At 45.6% G+C, this 20,683-nt stretch overlaps 1 protein-coding gene across 1 annotated transcript in view; it reads left to right on the top strand.

Moving 5' to 3' along the window:
* The window catches only part of HDAC8 (histone deacetylase 8), a 241,375-nt gene that overhangs the window by 200,202 nt on the left and 20,490 nt on the right, over window positions 1-20,683 (top strand). The window contains exon 10 of the mRNA XM_060001779.1: window positions 17,157-17,262. Within this exon, the coding sequence (XP_059857762.1) occupies window positions 17,157-17,262 (106 nt within the window). The remainder of the gene's footprint in view (window positions 1-17,156; window positions 17,263-20,683) is intronic.

Consider the following 20,683-nt stretch of genomic DNA (forward strand, 5'->3'; position numbering starts at 1 on the left):
TACCAATTCAACATAATTCCTATCAAAATCCCAGCTAGTTTTTCCTTTTTTTAAGAAACTGACAAACTGATCCTAATATTCATATGGAAGTGCAAGGGACCCAGAATATCCAAAACAATCTTGAAAAAGAACCAAGTTGGAGAACTCACACTTCCTGATTTTAAATTTTACTATAGAGCTACAATAGTCAAGACAGTGGTACTGGCATACAGAGACCTATATAGATCAATGGAATAGAAATGAAAGTCCAGAAATACACCTATATATCTGTGGCCAATTGATTTTTGACATGAATGTCAATACTACTGAATGGGAAAAGAATGATCTTTTCAACAAATGCTACTAGGACAACTGGATATCCACATGTGAAAGATCATGAAGTTGGGCCCTTTTCTCACACCATATACCAAAATTAACTCAAAATGGATCAAAGACCTAAATGTAAGAGCTAAAACTATAATACCCTTAGAAGAATACTTGTACACATAATTTCATAGCAACATTATTCATAATAGCCAAAAAAGTAGAAACAACCCAAATGTTCATCAGCTGATGACCGGATAAACAAAATCTGGTATATATATACAATGGAATATTATTCAGCCATAAAATGGAATAAAGTACTGATACATGCTACAACATGGATGAACCTTGAAAACATGCTAAGTGAAAAAAGCCGGATACTAAAGACTACATAGTATATGATTCTACTTATGTTAACTATCCAGAATAGGCAAATCCATAGAGACAGAAAGGAAATTAGTGGTTGCTAGGTTGCTGAAGGGTGGGGAAATTAATACTTAATGGGTATTCAGTTTTCTCTGGACTGATGAAAATGTTCTGGAATAGACAGTGGTGATGGTTGCACAACCTTGTAAATGCATACTACTTGTGAATATCTGAATTGTGTACTCTAAAAGGGTGAATTATATCCGCAAGGGAAAAAAATAGACAGAGGGACAAATTTGATCCATGGGCCATAGTTTGTCAAGTCCTGGTCTAGAGCAGCGATTTTTAGAGTCACACAGACTAGATATAGAATCCTAATTTTCAATTTATGAGCTCTGTGACCTAGAACAAGTTATTTAACAGCTTTAACCCTCACTTATCTTTATATAATGGTGATATGTACAGTAACTCTGAGGCACAGATAGTATAGATAACCTGCCCAAAATCACACAGCTAGGAAGTGATAGAGACAAAATTAAAACCCAGGTGATCTGGTCCAGAGTCCATGCAATAAATGTTGAGTGTGAACATGATTATAATCATCATCGAGGGCTTCCCTGGTGGTGCAGTGGTTGGGAATCCACCTGCCAATGCAGGGGACATGGGTTTGAGCCCTGGTCCGGGAGGATCCTACATGCCACGGAGCTACTAAGCCTGCGAGCCACAACTACTGAGCCCACGAGCCACAACTACTGAAGCCCGCGTGCTCCTAGAGCTGGTGCTCCGCAACAGGAGAAGCCACCATAATGAGAAGCCCGTGCACTGCAACAAAGAGTAGCCCCTGCTCGTTGCAACTAGAGAAAGCCTGTGCACAGCAACGAAGACCCAACACAGCCAAAAATAAAATGAATAAATAAAAATAAATAAATTTTAATATATATATATATATAGTTATAAAAAAATCATCATTGAGTTTAATACATATCCAAGTATACTGATCCCATTTCTCCCTTTGGTATCTGAGCACATATTAGCACCTCTGCTTCCCTAGCATTTGATTTAGGGTGAGGATGCTTCCCAAGCCTCCAATGTTCTGCTAGGGAGCATGTTCATTCTTTCATCCGTCCATTCATTCGTGTGTTCATTAAACATGCATAGTATCTGGCCTACTGTGTTCTAGGCCCTGTGCCATATAAATATAAAAAGAGGTCATGGACATATATACACTACCAAACGTAAAATAGATAGCTAGTGGGAAGCAGCCACATAGCACAGAGAGATCAGCTCGGTGGTTTGTGACCACCTAGAGTGGTGGGATAGGGTGGGTGGGAGGGAAATGCAAGAGGGAGGAGATATGGGGATATATGTATATGTGTAGCTTATTCACTTTGTTATACAGCAGAAACTAACACACCATTGTAAAGCAATTATACTCCAATAAAGATGTTTTAAAAAAAAAGACAGATTCTCTGTCCTCAAGGAGCACAAAGTCTAGACGGGAAGAGAATCATAATCCAGGTGGTAAGGGCTGTAGTAGAGATTCGTTAAAGGGTGCTGTGGAAGTGGAGAAGACCAAGGGCAGAGTGTGGAGGTGGGAGGAAGGAAGGACCTGTGAGAGCTTCCTGGGGAAGTGGTACCTAGAGAGGAATGTGGGGTAATCAGGAGTAGGAGGGGACAATTAAGTCAAGAATGAGGTTAAAGTGTATACACAGGCCGAGAGGCCCAGGAGCCCTTGGCAAAACCCCCAGGCACAGGGTCCAACATGACCAAAAGCCAGGCTGCAGGGGGGACCCGGAAAAGCTCATAAGGGCCTAAGTGCCATGCAAGTTTGGTCTTGAGCAACTACTCAGCATTCCCTCTCCACCTTACGCGACATTATTTTCTTTGCCACACGTATCACCATCTGATGTACATCCTTGCTGTTTATTTACTGTGTCTCTTCCCACTGGGATGTGAGCTCCCTGAGGACTGAGACTTGGTTTTGTTCACGTTTGTTCTCTGCTCCATCTCCTTTGCCTACCACAGGCACATGTTTGTATTGCCTGGCTACCGTAGGCACGCAATAAATATTCTCAAGGGAATGAGTGAAATAAAATGAAGAAACTCATGTCCTGAGGGCTCTAGGTAAGATAGCATTACGATACAGACTCAACATCTAGGAGCTTACAGGCTAGAGGGGGCCTAACAGGTGGTGGACATGAGCCCCTATTACACTCTGTCTCCTCTCTTCCTACACTTCCTGCCTTCTCTCCCAGAACTTTCAGACTACCCTCTGACCATTCAAATTTCCTCTTCCCTCACACACATTTCTCCACCCCAGCCAGGACTTTGCACTCCCTGACGGTGGCCCATGCCCCAAACTGCCCACCCTCCTGGCTCTGCCCATCCCAAATCCCAGTCCTGAGATCTGTCTGCATCTACTAGGTGTTGTTAGCATGATCAAACTAATTTTCACTAATGTACGCATCACTGTCAGAGCAGTCTAGGGTATATGAATTTTTTAACTTTTTGTTATGGAAACTTTCAAATATATACACAGCAGAGACAAGAGTATGATGAACCCGCATGTACCCGTCACCCAGCTTCAACAATTACCGACATTCTGCCCTTCTTATTTCTTCTGTTCCTCATTTTTTTCTTGAAGTAGTTGAAAGCAAATCCCAGGGACCATACCATTCCACAGTTGCTGGACTATAAATATTTCAGTAAGTTTCTCCAACAGATAAGGACCTTTTCTTAAATAACCACAATACCATGATCAAAGCTGGCAAATTAATAATTCCTTAATACCATCTAATACCAGTCACTGTTAAGTTTTACCCAGTTGTCTCAAAAATATCTTTCTGCATGGACTTGTTCAAACCAGGATCCAAACATGGTTTACACATTAGGCATATACTATTTAGGCTTAAGGCCACTTGGTAGAATTTCAAGCCTCATGGGAAATCACCTCAAAGCACCTCTGAACATTCCAGATTCTCTAACCCTAGGAACTTCAGTGTGGCCTCTCCCTAGCTGGAGAAAGGAGCTAGCCATCCAACCCTTCATCAGATCTTTTTTCGGTTTCCCAGTAAGGGATGGAGGGATTGTTGCCTCAGGGTGGGATGGGGAGGGGAGAACCAGAGAAATGCCTCGCAACTGGATTTCTGCTCTGCCTCCTATCCAGACCCCCCAGTCTCCACCCCCATCCTGGCAGACCTCAGAAATATTTGGTTCAGCCGTGTAAAAGTAATCGTAATTGCAGTCATTCCTGAGAGCTGCTTACCATTATGCCTAATTACAGTACAGCACAATAATCATTATGTTTATCATTAAAGATGTGTCAGATTGACTTTGCCATGAGTTTGATTTGATTTCAATACAAAACTGCTTCAGTATACACAGCCTTCAGAGCTTATTGCTTCTGGTCCCTATCAGGGAGCAGGGGGCCAGTTGTTGGCAAGCCAGCAGCTGAGCATCCCTTCCCGTCCTGTCCTGTCCCTCCCATCCCATCCCATCCCATCCTGTCCCGTCCAGTCCCGTCCACTTCCGTGTGCTCTGACTGCTGCAGCTTAGGCCGGAGGTGCCAGCCCGCCTGCCCTTCCTCTCTTCCTCTCCACGGGCTGCACATCTGGGCTCAAGGCAGAATGATTCACTTACAAACAAATACCGAAAACAACAGAACTCTGCAGGCTCTGCCAGCATCAACTGCTGATTCCCCCGTCCACAGGGATCTCAGTCAAGCTTCTTATTGACTCAATCCGTGCAACATCTTCATTATTCTGCCCACTGGGGGGAATGGAGAATGTGAGATGAGCCGATGTGTCCAAAGTCATCGAGTTCATCATTAGCAGAACCAGAAGGAGAACCGGAGGCTGTGGCTGCTGAGCCGGAGCTTCTGTGGGAGCCGAGGCTGGGTCAGGCTCTGTCCATTAGGCCTTCCTCTCTGGTAATAGATGCATTTTCAGTTTTCAGATGTACAAGATGATGCTGTCTGTGCTGCTGGGCAACTTCTTGAGAAGCAGACACCTGAGAGTTGAGTGGGGGGGAGGGCAGCACTTTTCCAGCTCACGTTTACAAGTTGTGGGAACCAAGCTAATAGCCAGGACCATACCTTGCCTCATAGCTACATTGTCAGGCTGCCTCCGCTGGCAGGTTTCTTGCTGCTTGCCAGCACCGAGGCAGTCACTAATCAGGTAAACCAGTGTGGAAGAAGCATGTCTACCATATCAAATCATTGCCAAATGAGCCTTCCTTTTGGGTCCTCTGCAGACCTGATAAATGTGGCCGGCTCACGTATGCTCAGATGCTCATTCATTCAGCTGGCCTTGAGTGAGGCCCATCTTTGTTCCTGCTCTGTGCTAGGTAAAGCTACCATCTGGTCTTTGCTTCTGAGAGCTACACTCCTGGCCGAATGGGGAAGAAGGGTGTGTAAACAAATGTGTCAGAGTGGGCCTTAGGGCTGTAAAAGACCTTGTGACGGCACAGGGAGCAAGGATCTCGCTTTTGGGGAGTCGGCAAAGACTTCAAAGAGGTTACATTGGAGCTGGGTCTTGAAAGATGAGTAAGAAGGGAGGGCCGGGCATTCTCTGCACAAGGAATGGTGAGTGGAAAGGCAGGGAAGTGTGACAGAGCATGAAGAAACCCAGGATCCTTTTGCAGATGTAAGCTATATAACTTTCCATTACGGTATCTCAAGGGCTTAATAATTTAAAGTTAGACTTCCGGGTAAACTATCACTCCAGCTTACTGATTTTCCATGGCCTTTGCTTCCCCACCCCACCACCACCCCCGCCTCTGCTTCTGTGCCAGCCTTTTGGCCTTTCTGCAGTCCTCTGCACTTAGCTCAAAAGCTGTGGTGAAACATGCCATTTCAATTTGTTCATTCTAAATTTTGCACCAATCACATTGGCCCACTGAATGGCTTAGCTATATGTTCTAGATTTCTCGGAGCAGCAAAAGGAGGCTGTTTTTCCCTAGAGTCAATCCCAAGGAAGCAGAGCCTGCCTGCCATGGGGAGGGATGGCACAAAATCTCTGGAGACACCTGGACTCCATGTGCTAGGCCTCTGCTGCCCCATGTCTATTCTCAACCAAATGGCCTGTTTGCTTAGCTGCTGACTGCTGTCTTCATTAAAGGGACATTAAAACACTTGGTTTGAGTGTAGCAAGGTAATGAATAGTTCTTGTGTGGACTCTTAAGTAAACTATTAGGGGACTTGCCCCAGTACACCTTTACTAATCTGCTGATGAGCATTAGCCACTTCTAGAGCATTGAAAGGGCCCACGAGTTAGAGTTTTTGTAATGAAAGTGACCCCCCCGCCACCATTTCTGTAGCCTCTAGAGCTTTTCACAACATTTCTTCCATTGATCCTCATAAACAACCCTTTAAAGTTGGGAGGGTGGAGATCTGTGTCCCTATTTTACCAACTGGGAGATTGAACCTTGTGGGGTTAAATGATCCCAAGTTGTTCCAACGTTATTGGAACCGTCATGATCACGGTGCTGGGAGCTTTCCTACTACCACGAGCTACCTGCTGCTGAGCCATCCTCCCCCCATGGCTGGGGGGAGGCGGGGGGGATGGAATGTGGGCAGAGGCAGCGCTCCCACATTTACAGGACAGCTAGCTGCCATCATGCATGCAGTCTACACACTCCCTGCACCGTTCGCTGCACACTCGCCTTAAGAAGGACCTCCAAATGTTTCCCGTGTTAGTCCCACGCTAGTACAGTAAAGAGCGATAAAGAGCAACCTCAGGAAGCAAATACCCCTCCAAGATGTAAGTCATTTACTCCCTTTTTACCAGCAGGATCAGGTTCAACCTGCATAAATCTATTTTGGCGTATTTTAATTGCTTGTAAACTGTTTCCTGGATATGCCACCGACCATGAATAATTAGAATGATTTCAATCACTGGGTTTTTGAAAGTGAACGGGAGGGCAGACAAGAAGGGGCTGCTCAGAAGGGAGAGTCATTAGTTAAAGCCTGAGTGGGAGCATTGTCTCCTCCATCTCTTGTTTTTTTCATGATGTGACTAAAGCCGCCTGTTTTTTAGCTACTCTGGCTGCCCTTCATATTTTTATGCATCTCTCATGTTAAGTAATGCTAGCTGCTGACAATGACCAGACCCAAGTGGCCAGTGTCAGAGTCATTCATTCACTCATCCAAGATGGATGGAGCACCTGCTATATGCCAGGCCCGGACAAAATCTCAAGGATAAGAAAAAGAATAATGCCCAGTTCCCAACCTTGAGGAGACCATGGCCTGGTGGGGGAGATGGGCACATAGAGAAACAATTACACTATGGTGTGATAAGTACTAGAATAGAGAGGTTGACAGCAAGCTGTGGGAAAGCAGAGGAGGAACTTTCTCCATCGGGGGCGGTTGGGGCCAGTGAAGCCGAGAAGCAACATTTAGCAGGGGTGCAAGGGAAGCAGAAGACTTGACCAGATAAGGAGGAGTAGGAGAGACACTCCAGTGCAGTGTGGCTACAGTGTGGAGGCCAGAGCCTGGCCCGTGGTGTGAGATAAGACTGGAGGAGTCAGTTGCGCCAGACTGTGAAGGCCTTTGTATGTCCTGCCTGAGAGTTTGGACTGGGTCCTACAGTCCGTGGGGAGCCAACCACGGTTTTTAAGCAGGGGGAATGACATGATCAGATCTGAATTTCGGACGGAAAACTCAGGGAGGGAGGGGAGACAGGGAAATCGGTTAGAGGCTGACTCAGAGAGCACAGCTTTGCTTTATCTTCCCTCTGGACTCCAGGAGCTCTTGCCTGCATGTCTATTATGGCACTTACCGCAGAGCGTTAGAGCTGCTTGTTTGCACAGCTGCCTCGCCATCCACTCCTTGGGGGCAGGGGCTGAGTCTCAGTCATCTCTTCGCACCCAGAGCCTGGTACACAGGAGTCCTTGGGAGACATTGGTATCAAGCGAATGAGGGAACAAATGAATCAATAGGATATAAGCAAGTTCAACTCTGATTTGCTCCCAATTAACCACTGTGATGGATATATCAGACAGAAATCCTACTCTGATAGAATATCAAGTCCATCCATGACTTTTCCTCTGCCTCTGCCAAGCCCATCAACCTATCATTGTCCATCACAAAGGAAGGATGTGCTATTCAGAGAAGACAAGAAAGTTGCTTACAGAGCTGTGCTGGTGCTACTTATGACCCTGTACTCTGTTCTTTCTCATAAATTAATTTTTGATGACTTGTTTAGAACGTATCTTCATTGTCTTCATTCTGCTCCTTCTGCCTTTCTTACCTTCTCTCCCTTCCTATTTAAATCTCGTTCGTCCTTCGAGACCAGTTCAGTTGCTTCCCATCACGCATCACCCAGCCCCACACTCAGAATTCCCACTTGAGTTCCCATAGCTCCAGAGAAATGACTCACCTGTAGTGTTCATCTCATCATAGTTCTTCCTGCACCTCTCTGCCTTCTCTACTAGACTGCAGGCTCCTCAAGGCCAGGGATTGTCTGCTTCATCATTGTCTCCCTAGCATCTCCCCACCCTGCATCCTGCCTCAGAAGATAACCAGTGAGTGTTTTCAAATAATACCCCAAGCATATTGCATGCTGTCTGGCTGTCCCCTTAGAGATAGTGCCAGTCTTGGGAGTACCCTATGCCTCTCCCTATCTTCTTGCACCCAGTGAGATATGTTTTTCTTCATCTGACAAATGGCAAGAAGAAAAATCATTGTTCGTCAAACAATGGGAATATCTCCCAGAGATAGAAATCCCCTAATCTCTATCCCCTAATCCCATATCATTTGGGGTATTTTGAAAGCACAAAATCCAGTGCCTCTAAACAAAACATAAGCACACTGATCCATTCAGGGTCATAAATTCAAATCTTTGCTGAGTAGCTTATTGTATGATGGGTCTCACCTATGGTGCTGAGTGAACAAAAAGAGAAGATGAACATTCTCTTTGAAGGAGTTACACTGAATTAGCTCAACTTAGAACACAGTCAGCATCAGGTACCAAGAATTCAAGTTTTCCAGGTAGAAATGTCCGGCAGACAATTATTAATTCAAGTCAGAGGCCAGGGATAAACACTGAACCCAAAAATTTAGGATCTCTGCATGGAAGTGATTTAAACCACAGCAGAGAGTGTAAACTCTTGCAGAGAGAGAGAAAAGAGCTGAGAGGACAACCTGAGGGCACCTACGTTTAAGAGACAGGTAAAGGAAAATGATCCAGGGAAGGAGACTGACAAGGAACAGAGAGAGGAGTGGTGATGAGAGAGAAGACAGTGCCAAAGATGAGGCAGTAGTTGATGACAGGTGCTGCAGAGAGATCAAATAGGGTGAGCGATCACTGAAAAGAAGACATTAGGTTGGGTAGTTAGGGGGTCGCTCTTGGTCTCCTAAGGCAGGAATAGCAAATATAGGGCACGTATGACTACATCCCTCCAGCCCCCACCCTGCCTACCATGTATTCCCATGAATTACTTGACAAACTGATTTGGGCACATTTTCCTGCTGAACCTAGACACAGCCTCAGAATCCTTCTCAACATAGTACCCCCAAGCAGCTACTACCAATCAATCAGAGTTGCCAACAAGCTAAAATCTCTTTGCCATTCTTCTAGAAAACAGTTCAGTGGAGGTGTGGGGAAGAATTCAGACAGCAGCATGTTGAAGTGTCTGAGAAATGAAGAGGTCGAGGCGCTGAAGAAAAAAGAGATCTTAAGAAGTTTAGCAGTGAAGGAACAGAGAGGGCAGTTGCTTGAAGTAGTGTAAGGATCGGGCCAAGGCAGCACTTACAATCCTCTAGTAGAATCCATTTCTTTTTTTTTTTTTTAAGGCCGCACCCCGCGGCATGCAGGATCTTAGCTCCCCGACCAGGGATCAAACCTGCGCCCCCTGCAGTGGAAGCGCAGAATCTTAACCGCTGGACCACAGGGAAGTCCCAGAATCCATTTTCTTAAGGTCATCTTAGTACTTGTCCAGCAGCAAGCCAGGTAAAGCAATATCCCTGTACTCTTCCTTCTTCTATCCCCACCCTTGGCTAAAGGAAAAATTGATGTAAAAAAGCTTTGTGTGTAGGCTTGTTTCCAAAATATTCATTTGATCAACAGAGACATATGGTATAACCAGAGTTGGCCCTGCACATATTTATGAAGGAGGAATTCTCTCTAATAGTGGAAATTTGAGGATCAGCCGTAATGTGGGGAAGATATTAGTCTTGGCCAGGGCCCTTCCCCCAAACCCCTTGAAACCACACCCTGAAGGAAAGCCTTGGCCTGCAGGGAGTCCCCCTGGTGAAGTGGCAGCCACCCTGCCCTTGTCTCCTCTGCCACCTCCTCTGTGCCTCCCCTTCCTTGCCAATTTACCCCATACACACGTTTTTATCTCCTCTCCTTTCTGTCACCTCTGTCCCCCTGCCTCTTTCCTGCCACTTCCAAGTTCTCATTCCCTCCTCCTCTCTTCCATTTTTCTCTCTCTCTCTCTCTTTTTTTTTTTTTTGCAATTTGCTTATTTTTTTTGGCTGTGCGGCATGTGGGATCTTAGTTCCCTGACCAGGGATCGAACCTACATCCCCTGCATTGGAAGCGTGGAGTCCACTGACCACCAGAGAAGTCCTCTTCCATTTTTCTTAGTCTCATTCATTTGGATCCTTCTCTTCTTGTTCTCTCTACCCTCTTTCTGGCTTCAGAGTTTTGGAATACAGGGTAAGCTCTTCACAAGTTCACCCTCATTCACTCTGAATGGACATTAGTAAAGAAATTCAGTTTTGCTACTATCCATTATATGTAGAACTCCTGTTTCTTTGTACAGTTGATAAAGCACAATAAATAATAATAATAATATCTATCATTTAATAATAACATTTACTGAGCACTTACTATGCTCCAGGCACTGTTCTATGTGCTTTACATGAATTAACTTACTGTCACAACTCTACAAGTACCTTCTCTTATTATCCCCATTTTACAAAGAAAACCAGGGCACAGAACAGTTAAGTAACTTGCCTAAGGTCACACAGCTAGTAAATGGTGGAGCAAGGATTTAGGGCTCATCCCCTATGACTCCAGAAATCTCATTCTTTAACCACTATGCTTTTTGCTTCCTGTTGTGATGGAAAGCCCACTGGACTGAAAGTCCTAAGCCATGGGTTCAAGTTCACATCTGTTACTTTAGCACTGTGATTTTCTACAAGTCACCTCACTTGTCCAGTGACCCACACGTGTGAGGACAGTTTACTGTACTCTAGCCAGTACCACACAGTTAAGCTTAGATTTATTCCTCTGCCCTTCCTGTAATTATCTTTCTCATTTAGATCTTCATCTCCTCAAGAGCAGTCACCAGAACTTATTCTTTGTTTGTACTCAGCTTCCCCTCAAGAACCTAGAATAATGTTCAGCACCTAATAGAACATGTGCGTGTACACACACACACACACACTACTGTGGGTTAACTAACATAGGAACCTTACTGAATACACAGTACACTAAAGGGCTATATATGTGTGTGTGTTCATGAAGCCTCTAAGTACTTTAGCTAATGAGATAAGACTAGTTAATACTGGGCATATTCTTCATTTAAATATAATCGGTGCTCAAATGAGCTAAGAGTTCCCAGGTTTACCTGATTATTTTGCTTAATAAAATTTTTTATACCAATAGTTAAAATACCATTAAAACTTCTGGATAATGAAACTATTTCCATGCCTTATTTATTCATTCACTTATTCATTCAAACAGTTCTTGGCACTGGTGTATGCCTCACCATGAAGCACTTCTTAAGTAGGGACCCTGTTCAAGTTGTGAGATGAGCTCCACAGGTGGGATACAGATACAGTCTAGACGGGGCTCTGGGTTTCCATCCTCGTGTCCACTCCACATGTAACATCTTGTCTCCAGTAGCCCACATCTCCCCGACCTCTCAGTCATGCTCTGGACAATCCTAATTCCCCGTTCCCCTGCCTACAAGCAATCGCCTTTGATGTGCTGCTTCCTGCCAGTTCAGTCCAACGACTAACGGCGTTATTATTTTTGTTTGTTTGTGTTGTAAAGCCATGGCAATAAAATTTACTCCCAATAATACCACTGCAATTTTGTGTCCTTAAAATGTACCATAAGTGATATATGTAATAACTGAATTTCCTGTAAATAGAAATGTTTTTCTGGGGAAAAGAGGGCTTTTTTGTTTCCATCATGGTTGGGCCCAGGTTCTTTGATGGAGTAATTGGTGACATAAGAAAGGTTGAGAAGCATCTTACAAGACCATGTTATGGTTCAAAGTGCTGATGCTCTGTCACTCTTGTTGTGATGAGTTCTGTTCCCAGGGTGAGTCAAGACAAGAAATGCTCTTCCTGGCCAGGGCCCACATCACAATCACCAGCACGACCTCCCTAGCTGATGACAGAGCAAAGCCTCAGGGGTCTGTAAGAGGGATTGGCATCAACCTTGGGCTTACCCTGATAGGATCAAGTCTAACTTCTAGGAAGGGGTAAACCTGACTGACATTGGGGAGCAAAAGAATGTTCGGCCCTCGTGGACCTTCTAGTCTGGGATCAGGCCAAATGCCTTGGTGTGGGGAACACGCAGCGCCTACCGTGAAACTCATGCTGCCTCCCCAGCCTCGTGTCCTGATCCTCCTTATGCCCTACCCTCGAGCAACATCAAATTGTGCTAAATATGCTGTTCCATTCCACAGTCCCTGCTCTTGCCCAGGCTCTCTTGGGAATGCCTCCCACCCACCAGGCCCCCTTTGCAGACCCCGCCCTACACAGTCAGTTCCTCTGGGGTAGTTTAGAGGCTCCTATGGGTAGTGCTGATCTCCAGAATGACCTGGGTTCAAATCTCACACCACACGTGCTAGCTGTGTGACCTCTGTCAAGTTATCTGACTATTCTGTGCTTCAGATTCTCATCTTAAAATGGTAGTAATTCTAGAACCTCCACGTGAGTTGGTTGTGAGAATTGTCAGTCCATAAAAAGTGTGCAGACACTTTAAGTGCCTGACACATAAGAAGCCTTAATCAATATTAACTGTTAACTGTTATTGACATAGAAAACAAACTTATGGTCACCAAAGGGGGAAGAGGGGGATAAGTTAGGAGTTTGGAATTAACATATACACACTACTGTATATAAAATAGATAACCAACAAGGACCTACTGTATAGCTCAGGGAACTATACTCAATATCTTGTAATAATCTATAAGGGAAAAGAATCTGAAAAAGAATATATATATACACATATACGTATAACTGAATCAGTTTGCTGTACATCAGAAACTAACACGACATTGTAAATCAACTATACTTCAATTTTTAAAAAGAGAAAAAACATTAACTGTTATTACTTGTGACTTTAGTATTATTGTTATACCTCTCATCATACTGTTCTCATCATACTGACCCCTCCTACTAAGCATATCTTACAATCTTTGCACCCCAGTGACTAACCTAATCAGGTTAGGTACTTAATAAAGTATCTATTAAGTACCTACTGACACCTAGTCAGTAGGTACTTAATAAATGTTGAAAGGAAGGATAAAAGGATTGGCTGTGCCGGGTTTGTGGTTTGGTTTCCTGTGACCACATAGGATTAGGAAGGCATAACAACAACCTTAAGGCTTCTTCTGAATATCTTCTTGACCAAATATCTAAGCGTATGCTGTTTGCATTGCATGAGCAAGAGCTGGAGGGGAGTGAGCAAGAAAGGCACATTGAGCTGGCCTGAACCGAGCAAGACTGAGCTATTTTCCTTTCTTTATTCATTGACTCTTGGGTCGAGAAGGGACCTGCTCCCCTCAAGTGCTATTCCCTTCCACTCCCATCCTTCAGCCCCACCTCATCCTTTCCATTTGCCCCATTCCTGCTACCATGTTCCCCTCAAACACGCATAAATGGAAACCCAGAAAGCAAAAGGAGCACTGAGGAAAAAGGGGAAGGGGTGGAGAAGGGTTAGCACCTCCCTTCTTCCTTTGCTGAGATCAAAGCCAGCCGTTTGCACTTGCCAGCCCCCTGGGCTCTTTCATACCCTGCTCCACCTGTCTGGGAATGGCATCGCTGCTTGCCTGTTTCCTCTCCTCTTCAACACTGGAGGGCAATTTCAGGGTGGGGCTTTGAGCTATTTCTACTGCTGGCCAAATCCCTCCACCCCAACATCTTTGTCTTATTGATCAGATTTCCTTTCCACCTTGCCAGTAAGTAACAAGTGGCTGAGCACAGGGCAGGAAACTATGAGAGAAGTCAGTTTCTCCACCGGCTCTAGGCGGAGCTCATGGTTTAAACAAGCGGGAAGCCACTGGGACTGCTGGGCTTTGTCTGGCAGGAGGAACAGGCTCTTCTTTCTGCATCGTGGGGGGCCCCCAGTGCTTGGCCCAACATCCCCCAGGGTCTGGGTGAGGCACTGGTTAGGCAATAGCTTCTTGCCTCAGAAGAAGGGAATTCACATGTACTGACATCCTACCCTGCGCTGGGCCCTGTGGTCGGCCCTTTAATGTATATTATCTCTGTGATTCCTAACAACCCAGCCAGGTCAGGATTTATCATTCCTCTGGTAGCAAGGACTGAAAGAGATTACGAAGCTCGCCTGAGGCACACAGCTCTATTGGGTATGAAAATCCAGCTCTGCCTAACTCCGAGGCCGCCGGGGCTCTTGCCGCCTCATCATGCTTCCTCATGCTTCCTCAAGAGCCGAAAAACTGTTCATGCCATAAATTGGCTCTTTGCATTATTCCACAGAATTAACTGAACGGCCAGCTAAATCTTTTGTGAATTAATGTAATTCAACATAATTTTAAAGTAAAGGTTGAAGGAAATTCAACTCTACAGGCTCCACAAAGAGAATGCGACAGAAGTTTCTGCCTTTGCAGAGTTCATGGTCCCGTAGAAAGGAGTTAACGAGCGCAAAACTAAAAGCATAATATAACACAGAAACAGAAATACCACGAGAGAGCCAGAGAGGGGAAGAGGGCACCGCACCACCTTTGCCTTAGATACAGCCTCTGCCTTCCCGGTGCCTGTCACTTCCCTCAGCCCCAAGCAGAGCCTCCCAAGGCTAGGACCAGTCAGCTGCCATGTGGAACTGGATCACAAAACAAGGACTTTCTTAAATCATCTGGGTCCCCTAGCCTAAGAATAGTGCGAATAAGCAGGACCTGGGAATAATATTTGATTAGCAAAGGTGGGAAGATGTTTAGGAGCCCACTCTTACCTGCAGCCAGCCTGCTTCAGCAAATAATGGGTTATTTATGGGTTAGTTAAAGCCAGGTGCTCATGCAGCCAGGACAGGAGCCTTGATCCCAGTCAAGCTGAGCTCTCACGTGGCAGTCAGTTCTGGCCCCAGCTGACCGTCTTGCAACCATGTGCTCTTGGCCCAAGAGGGGGCTAAAGCCAGAGAACGCGGCTGAGCGTGCGGCAGGCCCTCACAATGAGGACACGTTGTTCCAGACGCTCAGCCCGAAACAGATAGCTCACAACATGCCTTGCTGACAGAGGATCAGCAGTGTTATCTTCGTAGATGGAGACAGAACATTCCCTCCTCCTAGACCTCAGCGAGGCCCCCTGACTCTGATTTTTATAGCACTTTGATGCCACGGGTTTGGGTCCCCCAGAGTGGCTTCTTCCTTGCAGCTGCCTTTCTTCTATTGCTCTCTCTAAACCTGTCTTTCCATACCCGTGAAATGAGTGTACTACTTGACACCTTCTGGAGGAGGAGAGGCCGTCCAAGGAGAGAGGGCCACACCTGTTTGAAGCCTTCTCTTCCAGAGTCAAGCCCACGAGGTTCTCGGGCTTGGACTGAGGGGCCCTCCTTGGCTAAAAATACAAACCTCTCAGGTTTCTTTGATCAGAATGGGAGAGTTAGTTTCTGGATGTGTCCCCCAGGTAACCCCTCTTGTCCATTCCATACATGGATGTGGTAAAGATGATCTCTAATCTACAGAATTCGGGGCTTCAGGCATCAGAGAGTAATAACCCCAGCAGGAAGGAACTAGACCCCTCTTTCCTTTTTAGTTCAGTCCAAAAAAAAAAAAAAAAGCATTATAAGCATTGGCACAGTCTTGGTCATTTTTCTTTTAATTAGATGTGTGGAGTCTTCTGTCATGGATGTGCAAAAGCCATCTCCCCATCAAATTACTCCCATAGATTCCACAAAGATGCTGTTAGAATCCCTAGAGATTGTTCCACAACCTCTCCCATGGTACCAGATGTACATCCAGACTCTTAATAAGGATAATTTGGTGGCAATGGCAATCACCCTGGATTATTTTCTTAGAGGCTCTTTGAATGACATCAAATTCATGACACACAGCAAGATCCCTTTTGCTCATGCCCTCTGTACCATTTTTTTCCATGGAATTTGAATGTCCCTGGCTTACTTACCACCTAACAATATCACTATTGAAAGCACATAATGTTAAGGACCATATGCTCTCTCTCCAGAGAGTGTGCACAAATACTATTTCTGTTAAAAACTAAACAGAAATAGTAGCTTTGCATATTTCCCATTCAAAGGCTTATCCCAATTGAATGATTCCCTTTGTCATGGGGTGTTTTTCCCCAAGCGGGCCCTAATAGAGGAGCTGAATCAGATATTGTGACTTACCAAAGGTCACAAGGAATCATCTAGTGAACTAGAAATAGAATCCAAAGACCTTTATTTTGATTCCCTGAATTTAAAAACAAATAAACTCTACTACGGAGAAAGAAAAACTAGAGAAACCAGGCTCATTTGACATTCCCGGGTCAGGGAATTCAAGACAACCAAAACTAACAGGCAGCTGCCTTGGTCTGTGAGGACTAAGGAGGTGACTAAGGCACAGGTGCTGCCTGCCTTCAAGGAGTTGATAATCCAGTGCAGGGAGATCAGGTCGCTGTTGAAAAATCTCTACACACTGCAGAACGTGCTTGGGAACACCCAGAGGACCCCAGAGGAGGGTTTGTCCATCTTCACAGCCCCCGCAGCAGCAGGCACAGTGACCTGTACGTGACATGCCTGCAAGCACTGTCGATTTGTTGAACAAGGGCCATAAGAGATGTACCAACAGAACACTCTGGGGGTTGGTGGAGAATGAGGGACAGCTTTGTGAAGGAGGCGACATTTGAGCTGTGCCTAGAAGGATGGGGAGGTTTTTCACAGGCAGCAGGGGTTGGGGGAGGGCCTTTGCAGACCCCAGGAAAGAGCAATGGCAAAGATCCTCGGGGGGAGGCAGGGGGTGGGGGAACGAAGCCCAGTCTCATTTGGGAGAGCCCGGAGCAGACAAGTGTGGCTAGAGAGCAGGGGGATAGAGAGGCTAGAGAGAAAAGTTGAGACATGAGCAGAGAGGACCTTGAACACCAAGCCAAAGAATTTCACAGTGGACTGTCATGGGAGGTTTGAAAATGGGGAACGGTTTCCTGCTGCATCCTCCTGCCCTGCCCACCTGGGCCTCCCTTACCTTGTCAGTAGCGGTGGATTTCTCTTGATTGTTCTGTTTGTATGTGGTTTGGTTTGGAGGTTTTCTGTGGTTTAGTTTGTTTTTTGGCCTTTCACTTTTCCTTACAGTTTTTCACAGCATATGGTCCTGATTATGTGCTGGAAATCACGCCAAGCTGCCGGCCAGACCGCAATGAGCCCCACCGAGTCCAGCAAATCCTCAACTACATCAAAGGTGAGCACCACCCCTCGAGTCCTGCCCTCCTCATTCCACCCAGCTTGTGGTGACCCATCAGTGGGGGCTTCCCCCAATACCATTTGTCATTTGGTGGCTAATCTTTGCACCGACTTGGAAGGGAAACCTCTTCTTGGCCTGAGAGCTTGTTGGAATTCCGCACTGGTCACTCTGGTTGGGATTGTCATTTGGCCAGCTAATGTCACCTTCAGGGGAACAAAAGGTTCAACTTTAGGCACCTCCAGTGGAAAGCCAGTTCTAAAGTGTGCCCTGGAACTCTCCCTTTGAAAAGGGCAACAGTAAAATCCTCTCTAAGATGAGGGAAAATCAAGTTAATTCAGACTTGGGGTTGGGGGTAGGGGTGAAGGGTGCTCACAGACATTCTGTTCCAATGCGTTTCCTTGGTTCACTAGAGCCTCGAGTGACTGTGAGCCCACAGTGAGTAGTCAGTGATTCTGAAGCCCTGGGAGTGGGTTCCCCAGTCTCACTTAGAGCACTGGAGATGTGGCTGCTGCCCTACTCTTCCCTTCCCTGAGGCTGGCCTCCAATTATTCTGGCCTCTGGACAGAGGGAAAATGGCAGTCATCGGGTTATCACCCTCTTGATCACACTGTCCACTAGCTGTTTGGGGACACTATTGGTAGACCCCCCCTCCCAACCCCAGCTGCTGCTTCTCAACTCAACTCACTTCATCTACCATTTTTTAAAAGTCATTTTGGCACCCACATTCCTGTTTAATTGAATGTGTGTACGTGTGCATATTTTTTTGGATCCTAATTATTTGCGAAGTTAAGAGGCCAAAGGTATCACATTGCCTATCCTGGAGAGTGAAATTCCCATGTTTATTCATCTAACAACCAAGACAGCACCAGTTCTCCTAACTTTGACTCCCTCATTGGAATAGAATCTAGCATGAAAGGGAGGCCTATTCTGTGTCAGAGTTAGTCTGAGGGAACACGTTGTATCCTGGGCGTCTTTGCCGATGGTGATGTTAAGGCCCCGTCCTCTAGTGCAGCCAAGTCTGTGACAACAGCTGAGTCCATACGCAGGGACTCCACGTCCCAGGCTCCTTTGACCAGAGAAAAGTTTCTAAGCTCAAGAGTCATAGACTCATAAGGTTGTGCTCATAGCAATGCTTTTTGCCCCTCTCAGGTGTCCCACATCCCTCAGCCTTTCCCTGACCCTGTAGTTTCAAGCCACCTCCCTCTGGCCTCTCAATGGCTACCAGCCTCAGAAGTCCTCACTTCCTAACCAAATCCTCCTCCCTCCTCCAACCTTTTTAAGGCCTTTAAAATCCTTCTTTTCCTGGCCCTTCTTCAGCCCTTCTCACTGCACTGCAGCCCCGATTAACACTCGTGCTCCCACCCTAGTTTCCTACTGCCCTTCTCAGATCCTGGACCAACTTCTCTTACCCCTTTTCCTTCTACCTTGCCATTTTCCCCTCATCCAGTCTCTAAATCCTGATAGAGCACAGACAAAGCAATAGAAACAGAGAAACTAAACAAGGCTCTGCAGCTACTTGCTCAAACGTAGGTATGTGCAGATATCTGTATGCCCTCATGCTTTCCTGCGCACATACCCAAGCACTTATCTCCAGAGACTGGTGGCATCTTGCTATTGAGGAAATGGAAATGACAAGCGAGAGAAGACGTAAGGAAGGTAATTCAAAGGGAAGAGAACTAGGAAAGGTTAAGAAACCCAAAAGAAGAATAAATTTTGAAAAGACTTGAAATAAAGGATTAGTTTGAGGGTTGGTTAAAAAATAGTAATAATAATAATAGAAAGTCTTAGAGGATATGTAAGTTACATGGAAGTCAAGATTTTTTAAAAGATCCTAATAGGTTAAAGCAATATTCTGGCTGCAACGCCATGAAATTAAACTGGGAGGAAATATATGGACTAGGAATTGGGTCCTCAAAAGCAACTGGACACACACAAGATGGGAAACATGGCTTTGCAGCATTTTGTCTGCAAGAGAGTTAGGGAGTTTCGTCAGTGTGAGTCACCAGGGCAAGGTGGCCTCCAGAGATGCTAATGCAGTATCGACCTCACTTTAAAAGAACTGGAGACAAATAGAAGCATATGCTCCAGGAGGTCAGTTAGGATGGGGAGAGGACTGGAGCCCAGGCTCCAAGAGATCTTGTTGGAGGAGCTGGGCTTTTGGAGAAAAGAAGACCCAAGGGGATGTGGTTCTATATCTCTGAGAGGCTGTCACAGAGCAGAGGGCATAGACAGAGTCTATGTGGTCACAGGGCACAGATCTAGGATCCATGTGTAGATATTATTAAAAGGCAGATTTTCATTCAAGAGGAAGAAGAATTTTCTAACGATTAGAGCTGTCCAAAGTGGAACAGACTGCCCAGAAAGGAATGAGGTCTCTATTGCTGGAGACATACAAACAGAGACAAGACAGTCACTTGACTGTCATATCGTAGACAGCCTCCTGCATTTGGAGGAGGGTGATTATACTAGGTTATTGTCAATGTTCCTTCCAATCCTAAGATTCTAGGATGCTGTACATTAAAATGAGAAAATAGAAAAACAATAAAAAGAAGATGATGAGAGTGCAGGGGTTGGTAGATGAGTCACAGTTGGGGGGGCACGGGGGAGGTAATGCTGTGTATAAGAAAGAATTGATGAGGAGAAGAAAAGAAACTAGATGGCTGAGAGTGGGTGGGGAGCCAGGACAGCAAGTAGAAGGGCTATAGAATACTAGGAATCTTCAGATTTTTCCATTTAACCATCCCTTTCATATTGATAAAGTCTTGTGTTCTAGCCATGCAAATGAGCAGAGCACATAAGTCCAGAAGCGAAAAGAAATTCAGTTGAACCTAGAAGAAATGAGGCTAGAAAGAAGTCCAAATGTTGCTAAAAATGGCCAGGCTAACCTGCTATACTGAGACCGTGCCCCTCCAGCCTGGTGACGCATGCTGCCATCAGATAGTGTGTTGCCATGACAATGGTCAGTGTGGAAAGGCTGCTGAATTTTCTGCATTCTGAAAGATTTTCCTGAACCTGCCTACAAGACTATCATTTGTTCTTGCATATAAAACCTCTGTGAGGCTGGCCATTTCTCTCAGTGCCTCCCTCCCCCCACTCATTCCCACCCCCCATTAAACACAAAGGTAGTGGGGCAGAGGCAAGGATTATTTGGGGGAGGTGGATGGCAATGAGGGAGTGGATGGATTAAGCTCCACTCTATGGGAAGGAGGTTCACCAGCATATCTGGTTGAATTTGTTTAACCTTTGAGCTTGGGCTTTCTCTCTTTCTCACATCCCTTAGAAGCACAAAAGGTGGGATTTTTAACCTATTGGAGATGAAACCTGAGGAGGTTCATCGTATAGAGATGCATTCCATATGCCACAGGATGACTGGAGGCACAGGCAGATTTGGACCTCACCTTATTCCATCTTTACTGCC

Source organism: Delphinus delphis, chromosome X (genome assembly GCF_949987515.2).
Source record: "Delphinus delphis chromosome X, mDelDel1.2, whole genome shotgun sequence".
NCBI classification, from domain to species: Eukaryota; Metazoa; Chordata; class Mammalia; order Artiodactyla; family Delphinidae; genus Delphinus; species Delphinus delphis.